The sequence below is a fragment of the Peromyscus maniculatus genome, chromosome 8 (genome assembly GCF_049852395.1).
Source record: "Peromyscus maniculatus bairdii isolate BWxNUB_F1_BW_parent chromosome 8, HU_Pman_BW_mat_3.1, whole genome shotgun sequence".
In the NCBI taxonomy this organism is placed as follows: Eukaryota; Metazoa; Chordata; class Mammalia; order Rodentia; family Cricetidae; genus Peromyscus; species Peromyscus maniculatus.
In genome coordinates this window covers 66,449,440-66,472,109 of record NC_134859.1, presented here as the reverse complement: position 1 = coordinate 66,472,109, position 22,670 = coordinate 66,449,440, and the positions used below count along the sequence as shown (strand labels likewise).

At 43.2% G+C, this 22,670-nt stretch overlaps 1 protein-coding gene across 1 annotated transcript in view; it reads right to left on the bottom strand.

Moving 5' to 3' along the window:
* Positions 1-415: 415 nt before the first annotated feature.
* Positions 416-22,670, bottom strand: part of Psmd11 (proteasome 26S subunit, non-ATPase 11) — a 39,374-nt gene continuing 17,119 nt past the window's right edge. Inside the window, exons 6-14 of the mRNA XM_006977518.4 lie at positions 13,700-13,894; positions 10,036-10,180; positions 8,259-8,319; positions 6,152-6,214; positions 3,806-3,931; positions 2,854-2,889; positions 2,582-2,633; positions 1,981-2,126; positions 416-1,862 (exon numbers count right to left, since the gene is read on the bottom strand). Coding sequence (XP_006977580.1) covers positions 1,984-2,126; positions 2,582-2,633; positions 2,854-2,889; positions 3,806-3,931; positions 6,152-6,214; positions 8,259-8,319; positions 10,036-10,180; positions 13,700-13,894 — 821 coding nt within the window. The 3' untranslated portion in view covers positions 416-1,862; positions 1,981-1,983. The remainder of the gene's footprint in view (positions 1,863-1,980; positions 2,127-2,581; positions 2,634-2,853; positions 2,890-3,805; positions 3,932-6,151; positions 6,215-8,258; positions 8,320-10,035; positions 10,181-13,699; positions 13,895-22,670) is intronic.

The following is a 22,670-nucleotide window of genomic DNA, read 5'->3' as shown; positions in this document are numbered from 1 at the left end:
GGCCGGAGCCCCTCACAAGACCCACTCGTGGGGTCTGGGGCAGCATGAAACAGCTGCTATTGGACATTCCGCAGCACTACTGTACAGAAGGCTGGCCATCGGGACGCTGGCCCTATAGTCTCCATCAGACCCTAGCACCCTAGCACCTCCCAGACAAAGAGATAAGCAGACAGGCTTGGAAGACATGAAGCCCACGTGTCTTCACTGGCCCTCCTGCCCCAACAGACACCTGAGCTCCATTTCTGACTTCACCCCTGACAGGTCAACTTTCCTGCCAAAGGTCTCCAGATACGGACTCCCAGCATGGCTACAAGACTCTCATTAAGTAATGAATAGAGCTCTGACCAAGCCAGAAGGGGCCACATAGAACGCTTGAACTTGCTTGGAAACCCTCCAGCACTCAAGAAAAGACGCCTTTTGAAAAAAAAATTATTTTATTGGAACTCATCTGAACATCAGATATACCTGGTGTTGGTTAGCAAGAACCGTTTGTACATTTGATATTGATGGTGCCAAAACCAAAACAGTGACTGGACATGATGGAGAGAGAAGGTGGTTGAGAACAAAAACCTGATTTTGAAGAGGAAAATAAAAGCCAGTCAGATTCAGTGAAGATGCAAAACCTGGTACAACAAAATCCTTTTACAAAATAGAAATCTATTACCAAAACCTGGAAGGATAATCTGAGAAAGGTTCTAAAGAAAGAGAAAGGAGGCCAGCGGAAGGAGGCAGGAGGAGGAGGGAGGAAGAGAGGAAAGACAGGTGAGAAAGGACACAGCGCAGTGGGGCCTGCTGAGGACTGCTGGGAAGAAAGCATGCTAAGACAGCGCCACCCCGTCGTCGGCTCACACTCTTAGGAGGCAGAGAGAGACATTCTGGGAAGGGGACGTGAGGGTGCTTCAACCCAACAAAAAAGGGACAAACAAAAACCCCACCCAGCCTCATTCCCGATGTCCACTGTTTTGAAAAGGGATCGGTCATCTGACAGCAGGAAGAAGGGTGGCGAGGGAGAGAGCGCAGCAGATGGAGTTCAGACAGCCCAACTCCTCTAGAGGAAAGAGAAAGGATATGGTCTCCTGGGTGAGAGAGCATAGAGAGGAGAGGAGAGCAAAGGGGGAGGAGGGATGGTGGAAACACTGATGTCTAGTCTAGTTACTGTGTTAAAGAAGCCACATGCACAGCAGGCACCGAGGGCTGAGGCCCACACTGCGCACCCGTGTGGCCGTAGTGGACACTAGCTCCTGGACTTGTTCCCATTCTGTGACAGGTCAGAGCAGAGCCGGACGCGGTGGTAGTGGTGGTGCCACAGCTGGCCCTTCAGCTAGCCTGCTGGAGCCCATGTCAGAGAGGAAGGGTGGACAGGCCAGAAGGCAGAGAAGAACACCAACGCCTCGTTTCAAATAAAAAAGAAAACAGCAGTCTATACAGTTGTTTGTTTTGGTTCAGTACAAACAGAATAAAAAGTCGTTGCTTTTGATGGTCAGCAAACACCCAATTCTCAAGAGGAGGAGAGGTGGCGCCCAGCAGGTGGATGAGGATCCCCAGTGGTTGGCGGGGTGCCTGGCTTTGCGGCCCTCTCCCAGGAGGCAGAGAGCACAGCTTTAGGTAGTGTAAGCCTTTTTCCTTTTATTTAGAATCTTTTTTTTTCTTTTTTCTTTTTTTTAAGCAATTTCCCCACTCCCATGTTGGCCAGTGCTGATTACATGAGAACTGGCCGCCTATCGCTGGATACAGATGCACCAATGAAGGTTAAAAACTTTCCGAGCGAAAAGTAGAACAGAAAGAAAAGAATCTCCTAGCATCTCCCCAAGGGTCACTCTCCTGCCACACACACTCTCCAAAGGACCGCTACAGATCCAACTCTGCAAGAGAAGACAGAGCAGCGTCAATGGGGAGCCGTGAGGACCCGGAGGGTGGTCGGTGTCGGCAGGCGGGCGGAGATAGCACTGCCCAGCGGGGCGGGGCCAGGCCAGCACTCACCTCCTATGTCAGCTTCTTGGCTTTGCTGTAGAGGGAGTCCACTACTCTACTCATGTTCTGAATGGTTTCCAGGGCGGCCTCGTAAGTTTTATCTACGGGGGGCTCATCGAAAATGATAAGGACGCCTTCCCCCTGGTCCAAAATCCCTGCAAGAAACAGCAACAAACCAGGTAAAAGGAGACAACAGACAGAAACCAAGGACCCACTCCCTAGCCGTCTCCTTTTCTCCCAGCACATATTTGCTATGCATACTCTCACTTCTTTTATTAAAGAACCTCTATCATTTATTTAATGTGTATATGTGTGAGTAGACATAGCACACATGCATGCAGGAACCCTCAGGAGCCAGAAGAGGGTGTCAAATCCCCTGAAACTAGAGTTACAGGCAGTTGTGAGTTGCGGTGTGGGTGCTGGAAACTGAACCCCGGGTCCTCTGCAAGAGCAATTAAGTGTCTTAGCTACTGAATCCTCTCTCCATCCCCTTACGCGTTCTTCAAAGGGAGCCAGGGCTCCAAAGAACTGTCACAAGAGAAACTCAGTCCTGCTTTAAAGATACACCCTTCAAATTCTGACCAGGCCCTCCTATGTGACATTTACTCACCATGAAACTTCTTGTCAAGAATCATCTGTGATAATTTTCTTTCCACGTCGGCCTAAAATCAAAGTATATGATTAAAGGGACCAATATTCATTAATCAGAGACCAGCCTGACATGAAAGTTTTGCAAGAAAGTCTTACAAAAAAAGGATTGGACCAAAATGGCAATAACAACACTCCAGCTCTGAGCCCACATTCGGTTCCCCCACAAAGAAGACAGACCCTCCATCCCCACCTTCCCCTCACTCCCACCACCTAACAGGCCTTAGAACTTACCTTGGAGAGTTTGATGAGGCTAGATATGTGCTCAATCTAAAAAGAAAAGCAGACAGCAACATTGAAAGTTTGAATTTATCTCCAATATAAAAAATAAAGAGACAGACAACTGGTGTGTCTGTTAAGGCTGCTCAATCGAGAGGGCCAGAGATTCTGGCTTAGTGTCCTGCTCTACTTCCCTGCCCTTACTATACAGAATGACTCCTGTCCCTGAACCAAAGACAGAAAACATTGACCACATGGACAGTGACTACAAGAAGCACAGGGAGGGCCAGCTCACAGCCTCCTGCCCCACCAGCACCTCCTCCTACCCCACCAGCACCTCCTCCTACCCCACCAGCACCTCCTCCTGCCCCACCAGCACCTCCTCCTGCCCCACCAGCACCTCCTCCTGCCCCACCAGCACCTCCTCCTACCCCACCAGCACCTCCTCCTACCCCACCAGCACCTCCTCCTACCCCACCAGCACCTCCTCCTACCCCACCAGCACCTCCTCCTACCCCACCAGCACCTCCTCCTACCCCACCAGCACCTCCTCCTACCCCACCAGCACCTCCTCCTACCCCACCAGCACCTCCTCCTACCCCACCAGCACCTCCTTCTACCCCACCAGCACCTCCTTCTACCCCACCAGCACCTCCTCCTACCCCACCAGCACCTCCTTCTACCCCACCAGCACCTCTTCCTACCCCACCAGCACCTCCTCCTACCCCACCAGCACCTCCTCCTACCCCACCAGCACCTCTTCCTACCCCACCAGCACCTCCTTTTACTCCACCAGCACCTCCTTGATTCACTTCCCATCCAGACAAGTCCAAGCCCTTGCTGGCCTCTTACCAACAGACATACCCTTGAAAGTGAGTTTCTATTTGGGCAAATATGGAAAAGGAGGTGGCTACAGCTATAACATGTAGCCCAAAACTGTTAAGAAAATTCCCAGGAAGAGTCTTACCTGTACTCGGGAAAAAGGTTCAATGACCCGGATCAGATTCTGTTCCAGTAAGTTATCATACAACTTGGCCAAGTGTGTGCTGATGATTGGGTCATCCCGGAGCTCTGCCCGGTAGTCTGTCAAGGCCTGCAAAACAAAGCTCATACCAGAGACCGTCACAATACCTTAAAGTCACTATTCCTAGCCTCTTGAGAAGTCTACTGGCCCTAGGGACTATATGGTTGAGGTGTGTGTGTGTGTGTGTGTGTGTGTGTGTGTGTGTGTGTACATGTACATATATGGGCGATCTGGAGTGCATGAACAACTAAAGCATGAAGCTACCACCTTCCTGTCCTAAAGTTTAATCATGTAAGCCTACACCCTCTACTTAGAGGCCAAATGAACTGCACACCTATTTTTCAGCATATATTTCAAAGAATTCTGAGATTAAATAATAAGAAATCAGTAGCTCCTAAGAGCTTGGTGAGAACAGCACAATATGGCTCTGCAGGCAAAGGAAGCAAAACGCCTTTCTCATTCTGTTTTGCTTTAATGTTTCCCAAGTATCTGATCACAGAAGAGCCATGAGTAAAAGTATTCCATCAAACATTTTATGACAAAATTATAGACTATTTTAAAGTAACTGATCCATTTATCTTTAGTAATGATTTCAATGTCCCAGCCTCATGTTGGCTCTGCTGTACAGTACTAAAAGCAGACAAATCATACTAACTAGTAATAGGGAGGCACCGATAAAATAATGACTAACATGGAAGGTCAAAGCCATGTGGCCCTTGTCTCCAAGTATCTGGTTTTTTGTTTTTGTTTTGTTTGGTAGATTGTTTTTTGAGACAGGGTGTCAACATGCAGCTGTGGCTGGATTGGAACTCTGTATAAACCAGGCTGACCTCAAACTCTGAGTCCCACCTGCCTCTCAAGTGCTGGGATTAAAGGTGTGTGCCACCACTGCCCAGTTTTACAATAGTTCTTATTGCAGATCTAGGTCTGGTTTTTTTTTTTTTTGTTTGTTTGTTTCTTGTTTTTTTGAGTCAGGGTTTCTTCATGTGACAGCCTGGCTGTCCTGGAACTCACTCTGTAGACAGAGACCAGCCTGCCTCTGCCTCCTGAGTGATTAAAGGCATGAGCCACCTCCGCCTAGCTTAGGTCTGGTTTTTAAGTTGATTACTAAACTCAGACTAAGAGAACACCAGTTCAGAAAAGACACAAGACTCATCCTAAAGCTTAAAAGTGTTTCTCCCATTCTGAATCTTCCCAATGAGCAAAAGAAAGCTGACAGCATCATCCTGAAGTTTCTCTCTGAGAGCTAGGTAATGGCTCACACTTATAATCCCCTCACTTGGAACAATGAGGCAGGACTGCTGTTGAGTTCTCAAAACATAAACCAAGTACCAGGCATGCTGTCACACATCTTTAATCCCAGCACTCAAGAGGCAGAGGCAGGCAGATCTCTATGAGTTTGAGGCCAGTCTGGTCTACAAAGTGAGTTCCAGGACAATCAGGGCTGTTACACAAAGAAACCCTATCTACCAAAAAACCAAAAATAAATAAATGAAAATAAGACAAGTAAACAAAACAAAAACTTCTCTTTTGCTCACAGAGTACAAAGCAGGCCTGGGATACCCACAGCTGTTCTGTGTGGAAGAACGAGGCCTACAGTTAGGCCACAAGACATGATTATTGTGTGGTTTGGGCATCCCCGATTACCACTTTGCCACAGAGTAGAGGTAAGTAACTTTATTGTGCGAAACTGAATGACAGCTTTTCTTTAATCTGTGTGTGTATATGTGCGCACGCTCATGCCCGGGCACCTGCAGGTATATGCATGCCCAGGTAGTGCAGGTGCCCAGAGTCCAGAGGGTTAGGATATGCCTGGACTAGAGAGATAGGAGGTATGTGCTGCCCTGTGAGAGAACTGGGAATGGAACTCAGGTCCTCTGTAAGAGCATGTGCTTTTAACCTGGGAACCATTTCTCCAGTTCCGAATGACAACTCTTGAAATTAAAAAATATACATAAATGAACTGAATACAGCTCAACACTCCACTCCCCTCACTATACAAACTATTTCCTGGTTTTGATGTGGTTCTGGGTGAAAAGCACATGGAATCAACATGTAATATCTTTGCAACTTTTTTTGGGTTTTGTTTGTTTTTGTTTTTTGAGACAGGGTTCTCTCTGCACAATCCTGGCTTTCCTGGAACTCCCTCTGTAGACCAGGCTGGCCTTGAACTCACAAAGATCCCTGAATTCCGCCTGCCTCTGCCTCCCAAATTCTGGGATGATACCACTGCCCAGCTGAATGGCCTTCTTCTCCACCCATTCCTCACCAATTCAATACCATGCTCACCTTTTCAAAATCTGCCAGTGATCTGTTTTTGCTAGCTTGAGCCACACATTTCAATGCTTCTGTCTGAGAATAAAAAATAAAAAAATCATAAAAGTGATCTATCCTACATGTTCACACATACCCAAGGTCATAAGCACCTTCTGTTAGAAAAACAATAACTTGTCCCCTCCACCACTCTTTTTTAAGAGGCCTTGGAAGAAAATCCAGAAGTATTGAATATCACTGCATGCCAACCAGTTTCCCTTTGAAATGTGAAGTGACTTAAATAGAAGTTTCCCAAAAGGATAGACCCGGATAAGGATTCTCTAGAGAATGAAGCTAAAAGAGAAAATAACAAGAGAACTGTGATTTCTTTCTCCTTACTCCAAGATTTCTTATCTCCACGTCCACCCAATTCTTTCTGTCCTCAAACCCAATAATCCCTGGGCTTTATCAAGGTTCACTCTGCTAGCTTTGATACAAGATACTGAGTGAGTGAGTGAGCAAGTGAGCGAGGTCGGCCTGGGGTTCAGGCATGAATAGTCCACACATCACACCTGAATATTAAAACCCTGTATCATGCCAAAACTGAATGTGAAAGGACCAAGAGAAGCTTCTAACTTGGCTATGAAAGGATCCCTCCAACTATCAAGTCTCCCCCAGCACCCATCTTTCTAGATCAGCCTGGCTTCTCTGGAAAGCTGTCACTGAGGCACAAGGCAACAGAGGCAGCTCCTTGTGTCATGAGGAAGGATAGTAAGTCTAGTGGCAGACTAAATGGCACAAGGCTTCCAGGAGCAGAGTTTGTCTCCAGCATAATGATGACCAAAGTTCAAAATCTTCGTCCACCATTCTTAGCTACCTATCCTTTTTCTAAATACTTACAGATCTTGTCTCAACTCTACAACTCCAGTTTGTTATTTTTTTTTTTTGGGGGGGGGGGTTGTTTTGTTTTGTTTTTTGTTTTTTTTTTTTTTTGGGGTTTTTTTGTTTGTTTGTTTTGAGGCAGTGTCTTACTATGTAGCCCTGGCTGACCTAGAACTCAGAGATCTACCTGCCTCTGCCTCCCTAATGCTGGGATTAAAGGCATACGCTAGCTACCACGCCTGGCTTCAACTCCAGTTCTTGTAAGAAAAGTGTCTACATAAAAGCCAGTAGTCCCAACATCAGAACTAAACTGACTTGAAACTTTTAGTGAAGGAAAAACCAATTATGATGACTTACAGAGAAAGAGGAAATCCGTTTTTGTTAACAGTACTCCACAGATTTAGGGAGATAGCTAATCTGTTCATTGTTTAGAGACAACTATATTATTCAGAATGACTGCTTTTATTTAACTATGACAGCCAAAGAACAAAAAGCAGATAGGACAAATATCTGAGAAATCATCCTTACAACTGTGTGCTCTAAAAAGTCATTCATATCTACTCAAATATAAAAAGGATGACCAACTATCAAAGTCCACCTTTTAAACTATACTCAAATTCATGGTATGAACGGAAAATAATAATAAGCTGAGAAATACTCAAAATCTATTCTTTTTTTTTTAATTATTATTTTTTTTAAGATTTATTTATTTATTAATTACATGCATTCTGCTTGCATGTGTCCCTGTAGGCCAGAAGAGGGCACCAGATCTCATTATAGGTGGTTGTGAGCCACCATGTGGTTGCTGGGAATTGAACTCGGGACCTCTGGAAGAGCAGTCAGTGCTCTTAACCTCTGAGTCATCTCTCCAGCCCCAAAATCTAGTTCTTACACCAAGTAGTTTGGCCTCCCTGCAAGCACACATGTACCAGATCTAACCAGGCTTCTGACTCAAGAGAATCAAGATGTGAGATTCACCCATTATATTTACAAGCCAGACTCACAACGGGAAGATCTGACAAAGACAAATTGTAACCTACCAGCAAGTGCTACAATGTATTTCTGTAAGCCCCTCAAATTACCTATGTCTATAACAGAGCTCAACACTTACTTCAACAAAGCCCAATAAGTGAGCCTAAGGGAAGAAGACAAGGGGTAAGGAAGGCAGGATGGAGACCTGAAGAACACTGGTCCCATCAAACATCATGAATTTGACAATAAGCTGGGCTCAGAATAGAATTGCAGTCACAATATTCCCTACCTGCCTCCCTGCATACCGAAGTGCAAGCTTTCCGCTCACCAAAGCCTGGACATCTTCTGGGCTACAAAAAAATAAAAAATAAAAAAAGATATATTTGGTCAACTACTCCAGTACATCGCAATTCTAATCATAGTTAGGTGAACTATTTACCAGAACTGCATTGTGAAAACTCATCCACATTGAAAAATCAACTAAACCCAAATGTCCCAACACTGCAGAAGTCAGGTTTTCTTTACCCTCGGCCAAAGCTAAAAGTGAAAAATAAAAACCTCCCAAAATTAAAGAGAGGGCAGCTGAGTGTGGTAACATATAACTTATGGAGGCAGAGGCAGGCAGATCTCTATGAGTTCAAGGCCAGCCTGGACAACATAGTGAGATCTTATCGCAAAAAAAGGGAAGAAAGACCAAATGAATCCCACCCCCAACCCCAAAAATAACAGGCAGAATAGTAAGTCTGAGTCAAATCTCAGCATAATGGGTCTTGTGAAAACACAACCCTGGGGCTGGGATGTAGCTCAGTTGGTAGTGTTTGCCTGACATACCTTAAGCCCTGGGTTTACTTTCCAGCACTGGGAAGCAATTCCAACACTTTAGAAGGCAGAAATGTGCCATCAAGATAAAAAGTTAAGAGCAGGGCTGGAGAAATGTTTCAGTTGTTAAGAGCACTTGTTGCTCTTGCAAAGGACCTGAGTTCAATTCCCAGCACCTACACGGATGCTCACAGGTATCTCTAACTCCAGTTTCAGGAGATCTGATGCCTTCTTCTGGCCTTCTGGACACAAGGCATCCAAGTGGTGCACAGATATACATTCCGGAGAAACAAATGTGCAAAGAAACATGTACAATATAATAAAAACAAATTTCAAAAATATATTTTAAAAAAAGTTAAGGCCGGGAGGTGGTGGCACACACCTTTAATCCCTCCATCTAGGAAGCAAGCAGATCTCTATGAGTTTGAGGCCAGTGGAAAGGAAAAAAAAGATAATGCCAGCCTGGGCAACATGAGATCCTGTGTCCCCTGAAATACCCCCTCAAATAATAATTATAATAATAACAGCAACAACAATAACAATAATAAATACAAATATACAATTAAGAAAATTTTAAAATCACAACTCTAAGTTAGGGACATAGGGTTCAGTCCCTACCACAATTTATTATCATGCCTTTTATAGTCCACTTTTTCAAATATTTACTGGGCTCCATGTTCCCCATTCTGGGTGGCCAGTTGACTAACACTGGCCTATCAGCTATTTCCTGAGCTCTGTCCTGTGCTCAATACCTGTGAGGACAGAATATTTGAAGATTGAGAAATTCTCCAAGAAAATTTCCCAGTTAAGTAATTTCTCTTTCTTTCTTCCTTTCTGTCTCTCTGTCTCTGTCTCTGTCTGTCTCTGTGTCTGTCTGTCTGTCTCTCTCTTCCTGTTTTTGTTTTTTGGTTTGTTTGTTTGTTTGTTTTGTTTTGTTTGAGGTAGGGTTTCCCTGGCTGTCCTGGAACTCGCTTTGTAGCCCAGGCTGGCCTTGAACTCACTGAGATCCGCCTGCCTCTGCCTCCCTAGTGCTGAGATTAAAGGCATGCGCCACCCCTCCCAGCTCAGTTAAATAGTTTCTAAAATCTGTCTGAAACACTAGCAAGCAAAAGTGATGTGGAACACTTCTGACCACCCACTCTATGTCAACCGGCCCCTAAACCTGCAGCTAGAGCTGCATCTGTAAGTGGCCCAACTCCCTGCCCAAGCCACCTCTGCTCTAGCAGACTTGGTTAATGCACACTTACGTGTTGAGCATGATTTTGCACAACAACATGTACTTCAGAGATGTGATAGCCTTGGGGCTATCAATGGAGTCATAGCCTTCAAATGCCTCATAGAAGTATGAGTAAGCAGTTTTCCAGTCCTTCTCCTCTGCTGCATGAATAATGCCTGGACAGAGAAATGAGAGAAGAAAACCATATAAAATAGCAGAGCCATGGGAGAGCTGTAAAAAGCCTTAGAAACTGACCCCAACAGCATCAAGTGAAAACAAAGAAACTGCCCAGTCACAGCCAGCTCCTAAGAGCTGACAGTAGAGCCCCAGGTCTCTGGCCTCTGCTCAGTACCACCTTTTTTAAATTCCCAAAAGAGTAAGAAACCCAATTCAAAAGAAGCCCTAGAAACTGCACACTGTATTGTCTTCCCTATGATTCTCACCACCTATTCCTACCACCATTGGAACAAATGTTTAGCCTCCATGGTATCACCTGCAGAAGCCAGTGAACTGACCCACACATGCCCAGACCACTTGAATGACCTCAATTAATAACATCAACTCTGAGCTGGGATATAGTACAATTAGTAAAATGCTTGACTAGCACAGACAAAGCCCTGTGTTCAAGCCCCAGCACTGAATAAACTGTACATGGTGTCAAACATCTGTAATCTTAGCACTTGGAGGTAGAAACAGGAAGATCACAAGTTCAAGGTCATCCTCAGCTACAAACCCATTCTGGGTTTTATGAGATTATAGCTCAAAAGCAAAGCAACAAAATTAAAATAAAAAAGAAGAATCATGCCAGGTGATAGTGGCGCATGCCTTTAACCCCAGCACTTGGGAGGAAGAGACAGGTTGATCTCGGAGTCTGAGGCTAGCCTGGTCTACTGAGCAAGTTCCAGGATAGCCAGGGCTATATAGAGAAACCCTATCTCAAAACAAGACAAAACAAAAAATAATCATTAACGTAGCTTTTTCTATGCTGAGTTTTTTCTTTTTTTGTTTAATTTTTTGAGGCAGGGTCTTACTATGTAGCTCTGGCTGTCCTGCAGCTCATTATGTAGATCAGGCTGGCTCCCTCTACCTCCAATGCTGGGACTAAAGGTGTGTGCTACCACACCTAGCTAAATTTAGAATTTTCATACTGAAGCAGCTTTCCTAATTGGCAATCTTCCCCAACATGTTTATTACTTTCTTTTCAAATATACCTCATTTTTGGATATGCTTCTGCCTATATGCAATCAGTGTATAAATCCATAAACAGCTGCACATGGCTAACCAGTATTTCTTTAGGCTAATATCGAAAGTTCATCCCAATTTGGTTGCTCCTGGTGAGCTTAATGTTGGTTGAAATGACTACATCCGCCCCTACTCTCACCTGGAATGACATGGAAATCAGTACCCCACAGACTAAGAAGCACTTCTCTCTTAACATTAGCTTAACTCCCCTTTATAACATTGAAGACCTGGGCCCCACCCATCTACCACAATGCTTCCCTACATTCTTCAGATCAAGATATAAAAGTACTTAGCAGATGAGAGTAAAAGGATGAAGAAGCTGCTAAACTGGACCCCAGAAAACCACTGTTTCACCTGTAGCACCTGGGACCCAATGCACAGTGGCTGTAAACTCCGGCTTAACCTTTAACTAAGGACCTCTATCTTTACCTATAACCTTACCCACAGTCTCCTATTTTGAGGGAAGAGTCAAATCCTTTTATTAACAGTTCTTAACTAAAGAGGCCTATAAGAAAACATATACCCCTCTACAGCCAACGAACACTCCCTCAAGACACAATAAACTGGAGCTGCAGAGACAGTTAAGAGCACTGACTGCTCTTCCAGAGGACTTGAGTCCAAGACCCTGAATACACGTGGTAGCTCACAACCATGCAACTCCAGTTCTAGAGGATCCAACACCCTCTTCTAGCCTCCGTGGACACCAGACACACATGTGGTGCATAGATTATACACGCAGGAAAACACCCATACACATAAAATAGAACTAAATAAATCTTTTTGTTTGTTTTTGTTTTTTTGAGACAAGGTTTCTCTTTTTAATAACCCTAACTGTCCCGTAACTCACTCTGCAGACTAGGTTGGTCTCAAACTCACAGAGATCCACCTTCCTCTGTCTCTCCAGTGCTGGGATTAAAGGTGTGTGCCACCACTGCCCAATTGCCCAGCTCTAAATAAATCTTAAAAAGAAGGAGGAGGAGGAGGAGGAGGAGGAGGAGAAAGATACAACAAACTGCTAAAACTGTCAAGCTTAATGAATATCAGAATTTCCCCATATTTCCCAGTATACCAATAGGGCAGAATAATTCAGTCCAATAAATCTGGTTGTGGGGGAAAAGTGATCAGGGCACCATAGGGTTACATGCTTATAACCCCAGCACTCAGGAAGATGAGGAAGAATTCCAAGATCAAAGCCATAATGCAGGACATTATCTTTAAAAAGGGAGGGAGGGAGGGAGGGAGGGAGGGAGGGAGGGAGGGAGGGAGGGAGGGAAGAGAAAACAAAGCCCCAAAAACAAATATGCTGTTTTCTTGAAAACATTAGCAAGAGAAGTATTATTGTTGGCATATGTTTACTTTTTTTTTTCATATTTATTTTTTCATTTATTTATGTATCTGAGTGTTTGTGCAGATGCCCAGAAAGGCCAAAAGACAACATCAAATTCCCTAGAGCTGGAATTATAGGCTGCCCAATGCACTCCTAACTGCTCAGCCATGTTTACTTTTAAAAGCAAAAACCTAGTCATTCAACATCAACATTAAAAGGAGCCTTCCATGTGCCAAGCAGAAAATATACAGACAAGGCTCCTATGGATCTTAGTATGATAGTGTGTACAAAAGATCAGATTTTGGGAAACTGGAGAGAGTACCTGTTCTTGCAGAGAACCTGGATTCAGTTCTCAGCACCCACATGGTGGCTCACAACCATCTGTAACCCCAGTTCTAGGAACCCCCTTCTGGCCTCTTTGGCCACCAGGCACATATGAAGTACACACACATACATGCAGGCAAAACACCCATTCATGTAAAATAAAAATAAATCTTTAAAAAAATTTTAAAATTATATTTTGGTAAGTTAGTTCAAAAGCAAAAACAGGGGAGGCAGCAGAGGTGAGCCTGTGAGTTGAGGGCCAACCTGGTTCCAGAGCTACACAATGAGACCCTGTGTAAAAAACAAAGAATGAACAAAGGAAGTCTGCAGAAGAGACAGCTAAACTGGATCCAGAAGGATGCATAGGCATTTGCACACAAGGTTCAAGTGTAAAGACAGAACATCTGAAATTAAGATTATCTTCCAACAGTCCTGACATGAAGCCCATTCAAAAAATCCTACGAGCTTCCAAAAGTCTCCAAGAGACTAGATTTGGTAAACATACATAAGGTAGGCCAGTCTGGAAGACAAATGCTACCATTCTTAGTAAGTGACTAAGATAAATTAAGTGAGACCCCTAAGGTATGGCTCGGACAGCCAGGTTGCACTGATAACTAGGTTCTTCATTATTTAAGGCAGTTAATAGGAAGAAGCTGGTTAGAAAAGCGGCCTTCTAGTTTGTTAAATCAGCCAATTGTTTCCCAGCTTCAGCCCCGCCCCACTCCACCCACCCCGTTCCTTTCACCCATAAGATAAGGCAAGGGCTAAGGAAATGCATTCTACTCACCCTTATGCCTCTTACCTGACTGCATGTCCAAGGTTGCCTGCAATTTAGGGGGGCAGTAGATGGCATTGGCTGTGGTTCGAGCAGAGGTTAAGGCAGCTCGGGCTTTCGGCAGATTACTCAAAGCATGGTATGTTTTGCTTTCTAAAAGCTGTACTTCCACCAAGAGGGCTTTATCATCCATCTTTTTCAACTCCCGTAGCAGCTGAGAACCTGGAAAAGGAGAAAATATGCATATATCTGTTTGTTAGCCTTATTACCACCATCACCCTTTTCTGGGAGGCGGGGGAATTGAGACAGGGTTTCTCTGTGTAGCTTTGCACCTTTCCTGGAACTTGCTCCATAGACCAGGCTGGCCTCAAACTCAGAGATCCACCTGCCTCTGCCTCCTGAGTGCTGGGGTTAAAGGCATGCACCATCACCGCCTGGCATTCCTCCTTGTTTTCTTTTAAGATAGTGACTTACTATACAGCTCTGGATGGCCTGAAACTCACTATGAAGACCAAGCTAGACAAAAGGTGTGTGTGAGTGAGCTGCCACTCCAGCCTCTTTCTTCCCTAAAGAAGGTTTATTTCGGGCTGGAGAGATGGTTCAGAGGTTGAGAACACTGGTTGCTCTGGCAGACAACCTGATTCAAATACCAGGACCTACATGGTGGTTCACAACCATCTGTAGTTCCAGTTCCAGGGGATCCAATGCCCTCCTTTGGACAATTGGACACCATGCAAACATATGTGATACATATATATATACATGCAGACAAGCATTCATACACGTGATTTTCTTATTTAAAAAAAAAAAAAGAAAGGTTTTAAATTTGTGATTGTATGTCTTTGTGATTATATATGCACATGTATGTACAGGTAGGTCTCTGTACACAGAGACAAAAGAGGACATCAGGTGTCCTCCTCTACCACTTCCTGCAGATTTCTTTGAGGCAAGGTCTCTTCCTGAACCTGGGGCTCCCATTTTCTCACCTAAGCTAGAAACTAACAAGCCTCCAATGGTCCTTCTATAACAACATGCATTGTAGCTGGCATTTTGTCTAGATTCCCTTGTTAGCCTTAATCTTAACATGATAATACCATAAAATCTCACTCTCCACTCATAACAGCAGTAATAAAGAAATGCTCCAAAACTCATACAGGTTACCTTTACAGTCCACACAAGAATTAAATTTTCCTCTAATGTATTTTCAAAAGAAAACTACATTATCGCTGAAACTCTTATTCTAACCACAACACTGTAGCTAAGTGTCCTATCCACTGACTCTCCCCATCCAGCACTCAAAGGACTGTAAGTGTGTGAGAAGCACTGGAAGCAGGTATGTGGAAGGCATGGCTGTAATCCCAGAACCTGAAGCACTCTGACAGAATGGTAAGAAGGTTAAGGCCTGACTGGGCTACACAGGGAGAAACTGCCTCAACCAGCTAAAAGAGAAAGAAATCAGGGTACAAGGGCTCATGGGGGAGGAAAGAATTTTATATATGCCAATCTTCTCCAAATACACTTGATTTCTCCATCTCAGAAGAGACTAACAGATCATTTATATACCATGCATAAAAATTAATGTCATATGGATGAAAGGCCTAAATATAAGAACTAAAACTATGATGTGTGCCTGTGACTATAACGCTTAGGAGGCTGAAACAGGAATATGAGCATGAGGCCAGACTGGGTTATATAATTAATTCCAGACCAACACGGGCTACCTAGTGAGATCTTATATCAAAATAGGAAGGAAGGAAGGAAGGAAGGAAGGAAGGAAGGAAGGAAGGAACGAACGAACGAACGAACGAACGAACGAACGAACGAACGAACGAACGAACGAACTATAGCTATAAAACCTCTAAAACAGAGCCGTGTAGTGGTTTTAATCCTAGCACTGGGAAAGCAGAAGCAGGAAGATCTCTAAGTTCAGGCCACCCAAGACTACATAGTATGACCTTGTCTCAAAAAGAAAGACAGACAACTGGAGAGTTTATATTAATTTTGTACCAATAAGATAAGCAACAAGGGGCTGGAGAGATGGCTCAGAGGTTAAGAGCAGTGGCTGCTCTTACAGCGGTCCTGAGTTCAATTCCCAGCAACCACATGGTAGCTCACAACCATCTGTAGTTAGATATGGTGCCCTCTTCTGGCCTGCCTGCATACATGCATGCAGATGGAATACTTGTATACATAATAAATTTTAAAAAAAGATAAGCAACAAAAGAAAATGAAATGGATAAATAGGATGTTATTATAATTTAAGTGAACTTTATTTACTGTGCACACATGTGCATGCACATGCCCAGGCCCAGTCGTGCCACAGCAGGCATGTGAAAGTCAGAGGACAACTCCTGGTAGTCAGTTCTCACCTGCCACCTCATGGTCCTCAGGCCTGCAAGCAAGCACCTCTACCTGCTGGGCCATTTGCTGGCACAAAACTTAAGGATACCATCAATAAAATAAAAAAATTCATCAGGCACGTTGGTTCACGCCTATAACCAAACTTGGTAGGTAGAAACAGGGAATTCCCAAAGCTGAATGCAAAAGTTCAGGTTCAGGTGAGAGACACTCCCTCAGCATATAAGGTGCAAAGCAATTGAGAAAGATTCCCAGTGTCAAACTCTGCACCCCTCACATACATGTGTTTGTTCACAAACCCGCACACACATGCACAAATGAATACACATACACATGTGAACAAATATATACCCACACACATGCACACCACACACACACACTTTAAGACCAGTCTGTACTACAAAATGAGAACAACTGAAAAGGTGAAGAAATAACTCACAAGAATGGGGGAAAATATTTATGAAGAATCAATCCTAACTAATAGGACTAAATATTTGTAAATTACCAGTGCTAAGTGATAGAAATAAAAAAATAAAAACAGGGCCAGCAAGGTAATTCAACTGGTAGCTAGATGTGGTAGTATGCATACCCAGTATGTAATCCCAGCACTCAGGAGGCAAAGGCAAGAGGATTTCTGTGAGTTCGAGAACAGCCTGGTCTACAGAGCGAGTTTCAGGATAGCCAATGCTACACAGAGAAACCCTATCTTGAAAAACAAACAAAAAAGGTGGTTCAACTGGTAAATACACCTGCCTGCTAGTCTGCCAACCCGAGCTCAACCCCCAGAAACCAAACGGCAGGGAAGAACTGACTTTCTTGGACTGTCTTCTGACTGCCACATATCTGCTCACACAGATGCCACATACATGATCTGAATAGATACTTCTCATGTAAAGATGCTCTACATTATTTATCATTAAAGAAATGCAAAACTGGGGCTGAAGAGATGGCTCAGGGATTAAGAGCGCTGACTCTTCTTCCAGAGGACCTGAGTTCAATTCCCAGCACCCACATGGCAGCTCACACCTGTCTGTAACTCCAGTTTCAGGGGATCCCCACACCCATGGCAAGAACACAAATGCACATAAAAGTAAAATAAAATATATTTAAAAAAATGCAAAACTGGTCTGGAGAGATGGCTCAGAGGTTAAGGAGCACAGGCTGTTCTTTCAGAGGTCCTGAGTTCAGTTCCCAGCAACCACAGGTGGCTCACAACCATCTGTAGTGAGATCTGGTGCCCTCTTCTGGCCTGCAGGGATACACTGTATACATAATAAACAAATACATCTTTTAAAAAATGCAAAACCATAAGGAAATCCTACTTTATATACATAAAGAAAACTATACTAAAAGATAGTTTTGATGAGGATGTTTCTGCCACTTGGGAAACAGCTTGGTTGCTCTTCAAAAAACTATTGCTCTCAGTTGACCTAGTAACCCCACCTGGAGGCCAGTATTCAAAATAAAAACGGGTTCATTGGAAACAGCAGTATTCTAGTAACAAAAAGGGAAGGGAACAAAAGTCTGTCAAGTGATGAATATGCTACAGCCACGGGCTGAGGAGACTGCTCAGTTGTAAAGGCTTCCACACTAACACAAGCTTAGACCCCCAGTACACAAATAAAAGGTTACTGCAAGAGAGAAGTAAAAGGATCCCTTGGATTCAGTGGCCATCGAGTCTAGCTAAAACCATGAACACCCACACTCGGTGAGAGACCTTGTCTAAAAACTAACGTGGACAATGACTGAGGAAGACACCTCTGGCCTCCACACATATGCATATACACTCAGGGGAAAACACATACACACTACATCCATGGGACAATTACTTAGCAACTGACACATGTGACAAAATGGGTGAATACTGAGAACATGATGCAAAGCAAAAGATGACCACCTATTATATGACTCCATTCATATGAACTGCCCCAAACAGGAAGATCTGTACAGAAAGCAAATACTAGTTGTCCAGGGTTTAGGAAATGAGGAGAGGAATGAAGAATTAATGAATAAAGACAGCTGATGGCTTCTTTCTGAAGTGATGGAAATGTTCTGAAATTAGTAGTGGTCATTGCACAACTTAGTGAATATACTTTTTACAAACAAACAAAAAAAACACCTGCTGAATTATGTAACTATGGAAGGTAAATTTTGGGGGCTGGGGACTAACTCAATTCATAAAGTGCTTGCCACACAAACTTGAGAACCTAAGTTCAACCCCCAGAGTCCAGAACAATGTAAAAATCGAGGCATGATGACATACACTTCTAATCCCAGTGTTGGAGGACCCCAGGGGCTCACCTGTCAGCCAGTGTACCCTAATCAATGAGCTCCAAGTCCCTGTCTCAAAAACAAGATGAAGCCAGGTATGGGACCACACACCTTTAGTTCTAACACTCAGGAGGCAGAGGCAGAGACACAGGTGGATCTTCTGAGTTGAGGCCAGCCTACCTACTCTACATAGAAAAGTTTTAGGCCCGCTAGAGCTCCACAAGACCTTGTCTCCAGGAAAAAAAAAAAGTATACAATCCTGAGAAACAACACCCAAGATTGATCTTTGGCACTTACTTACACTTACACACACACACACACACACACACACACACAGATATGTTATGAATCTGAATTATATCTCACTAAAGCTAGCTTAAAAAAAAAAACACTACTATCTCCTTAAAAACCTGTTGGCCAGACATGGTGGCACATGCCTTTAATTCTAGCACTTGAGAGGCAGAAGCAGGCAGAACTCTTGAGTTTGAAGCCAGCCTGGTCTACAGAGCAAGTTCCAAGACAGTCAGGGCTAAACAGAGAAACCCATCTCAAAAATACATACATACATACATACATACATAGGCCAGCCAAGATGGCACACACCTTTATTCCCAGCGTTTGGGAGGCAGAGGCAGGTGGAGTTCAAAGCCAGTCTGTTGCAAGATATTTGATCACACTATGAACCCCGAGATTGTGTTATTTACTGGAAAAACCTGTTTCTGGTTGTGGTGTGGCTCAGCCCTAGCACACACCTTTCATCCAAGAGCTTTCTGCTTAAATATTATAAACAGGATTAAATAAAGTCAACCATAGGTCAAGAGGCGGAGCAAGCAACCAGCTGACAGGAAGTGAACAAGAAAAAAATCACAGAGAGTAAGAGGGAGAAAGAGACACATAGGAAGGAGAAGGGAGGGGTATTCTTTTGGTCTCTTTCCGGAATGACAGTAGAGGAGGAAAGGTGAACTGGGTGTTTCCCCTGCCTCTCTGAACTAGCAGGCTTTCACCCCAAGATCTGGCTCCCAAGTCTTTACTGATGAAATAAAATGATTGAGATTTTATTAAAAACACACCAGCCTGGTCTACAAGGCAAGTTCCAAGACAGCCAGTATATACAGAGAAACCCTGCCTCCAAATATATATATATATAAATTTAAAAAATAATAAATAAATGGAATTGACATTTTTGCAGGATAAACATTCAATACTGCCAATATTTTTAACTTAATAAATCATAAGGGAAATGGGATCTTATTATAAAGAGTAAGTAGAGACATGCATGTTACCACATGCCTGTAATCCCAGCAAAAGGGGGGGTGGGTAAAGCAGGAGGAGCCTGAACTTATGAGAACCTGTCTCAAAAAGAGGAGGTGGAGGGCTAGAGAATTGGCTCAGTGGTTAAGAGCATTGACTACTCTTCCGGAGGACCCAGGTTCGATTCCCAAGCCCCACATGATGGCTCACAACCATCCACAACTCCAGTTCCAGGGGATCTGACTCTCTTTCTGGACTCAGAGGGCACCAGGCATACATGCAGGTGAAACACACGAAATTTAAAAATAAAAAAAAAAATCGTAATAATTAAAATAAAACAAACAAACAAAATAAATAAGACATTGGTTCCAAGTCACCTTTCATTTAAAAAGAAAAAAAGAAAAAAAAAAAAAAGAGGAGGTGGAAATTGGAACTGGATTGATAGTTCAGTGGTTAAGAACACTTGCTGTTCTTGCAGAAGTCCCAGTATACACATGGTGACTTACACCATCCATAGGCATGCACACATATATACATAAATATATACATACATGCAGGCTAAACACTGATATGCATAAAAGTAAATCTAAAAGAAGCAAGCAATGGAAAATTTCTAGCCTATTTAAAGATCACAGAAGGAGGATTTAAGTGCAATTAATGACTGATGAGGGAAAAACAAACATTTTCTTCAATGGTGTGCCTACTGGTGAGGTGCTCATCGTCCTGTAAACAAACCCTCACCATTATCCTAACAGCAGCCTTAATGAAAAGCACTCGATTACAAAACAAGAAAACCTAAGAGGAGAAGGGAAGCTAGCTGGGACAAGGAAAGAGATTAGCATGAGTAGAAGAGGGACAAGAGTAACAGGAGGAGGGGAACACAACTGACATATATCATATACCTCACGACAATGTCATGACGAAACTCTATACATAATCAATATATACTAATAAAAACATTAAAATAATAATGAGAAACACTCCAGCTCCCAAAAATATTAACACTCAACTTCTTGACTTTTGTGTGTTTGTGTATAAAATATGGATGTGGAAGCCAGGCCAACCTGTGGGAGGCCATTCTCTCTCTTTCCTCCTTGTAGATTGTCCTGTCTCTGCTCCCCAGCACTGGGATCAGAAGTGTGTGTCACCACACCTAGCTTTTTACATGTGTTCTGGAGTTCAAACACAGGTCCTCAAGTTGGCATGGCAAGCATTTTACTGAGAGAGCTATCTCCCTAGTCATCAAAACTAACCTTATAAAAGCTATATAGGGGCTGGAGAGATGGCTCAGCGGTTAAGAGCACTCACTGGCTGCTCTTCCTGAGGATCTGAGTTCAATTCCCAGCAACCACATGGTGGCTCACAACCATTCATAATGAGATCTGGTGCCTTCTTCTGGCCTGCAAGCATATATGTAGGCAGAACACTGTATACATAATAAATAAATAAATCTTTAAAAAATAAATAAATAAATTTAAAAATAATTAAATAAAAGTTATATAATTCTGCCTGGCAGTGATGGTACTTGGGAAGTAGAGGCAGGGAGATTTCTGTGAGTTCAAAGCCAGCCTGGTCTACAGAATGAATTCCAAGACAGCCAAGAACAGCTAAGGCTACACAGAGAAACCTTGTCTTAAAAAACAAAAAAAAAAAAAAAAAAAAAAAAAAACCAACAACAACAAAAGTTCTATAACTCAGTGGGTTGTTTGTTTTAGGATATTTCACTAAGCTATACAACTTGCCACCACTAATTTCAGGCATTCCTCTAGAGTTGTTTGGCTTGTTTTTTTGAGACAGAGTCGTTCAATGAGACATGGGGCTGGCTCACAGGTTAGGATGGCTGACTGGCTAGTAAGCCTTGGGGAGTCTTCTGTCTCTGCCTCCCAGGCTTTTTACTTGAATTCTGGGAATCAATCGCTGTGCACGCACAGCAAGCATTTTACCAACTGAGCCAACCCCACTTGTGGAGGTTTTACCAAGTTTCATATCGTGTGGCCTTAAACTAGCTATAACCAAGGATGACTTTGAGCTGATCTTCCTGCCTGCTAAGATGTTAGGAATGATCCATTATACCCAGCTCAATTTTTCAAATTTCAAAAGACTTCACGACCTGTCACCAAACCTGAGTTCAATCCAGGATCCAAAGTTGGAAGAAGAGAACCAACTCCAGTTGTTCACTGACCTCCACATGCACACCATGCTATCTCTAAATAAATATGTAATAGAAATAAAATAGATTTTAAGTATCTACAAATAGTAATATAGGAGGGATGGAGACAGATGGCTCAACAGTTAAGAGTATGCAATGCTCTTCCAGAGGATCCAAGTTTAGTTCCCAGGACCCACATCAGGCAGCTCAGAACCACCTGTAACTCCAGCTCCAGGGATCTAACACTTCTGACCTCCGCAGGTATGTGCAGATGTAGAAATGTTCACACAGACATATACACTTAAATACAAATAAATATTAACAAAAAATATAAGCCAGGCATGGTGGCACATGCTTGTAATCCCAGCACTGGGGAGGCAGAGGCAGGCAGATCTCTGTGAGTTTGAGGCCAGTCTGGTCTACAAAGGGAGTTCAAGGACAGCCAGGGCTACACAGAGAAACCTTATCTTGAAAAACCAAATAAATAAATTAAATTAAATATAGTCATTACAAAAAAAATTAAACCTGAAATTTAATAAGGTATTATATATAAAATAAAGAAACTAAAAAAAAAAAAAAGAAATTGCTGGGCAGTGGTGGCACACACCTTTAATCCCAGCACTCAGGAGGCAGAGGCAGGCGGATCTCTGTGAGTTCGAGGCCAGCCTGGTCTATAGAGCGAGTTCCAGGAAAGGTGCAAAGCTACACAGAGAAACCCTGTCTCGAAAAAAAAAGAAAAAGGGGAAAAAAATTTCAGCTACTATTTCAATGATAAGGCTTTTACTGTTCTAAACTGAAAGCTTTAAACTGATGTCTGTCCTGTAAATTTAAGACTAACCCCAGCTGACTGCCCAAAACTTTATTCTCAGTGATGCTAGGTAAATGCTAGCACTGAGCAAACTTCCAACCCAGTTTTTCAAAACTTTGAAACAGAACTTTACTGGGACAAATTTTATGAATGTAAACTAC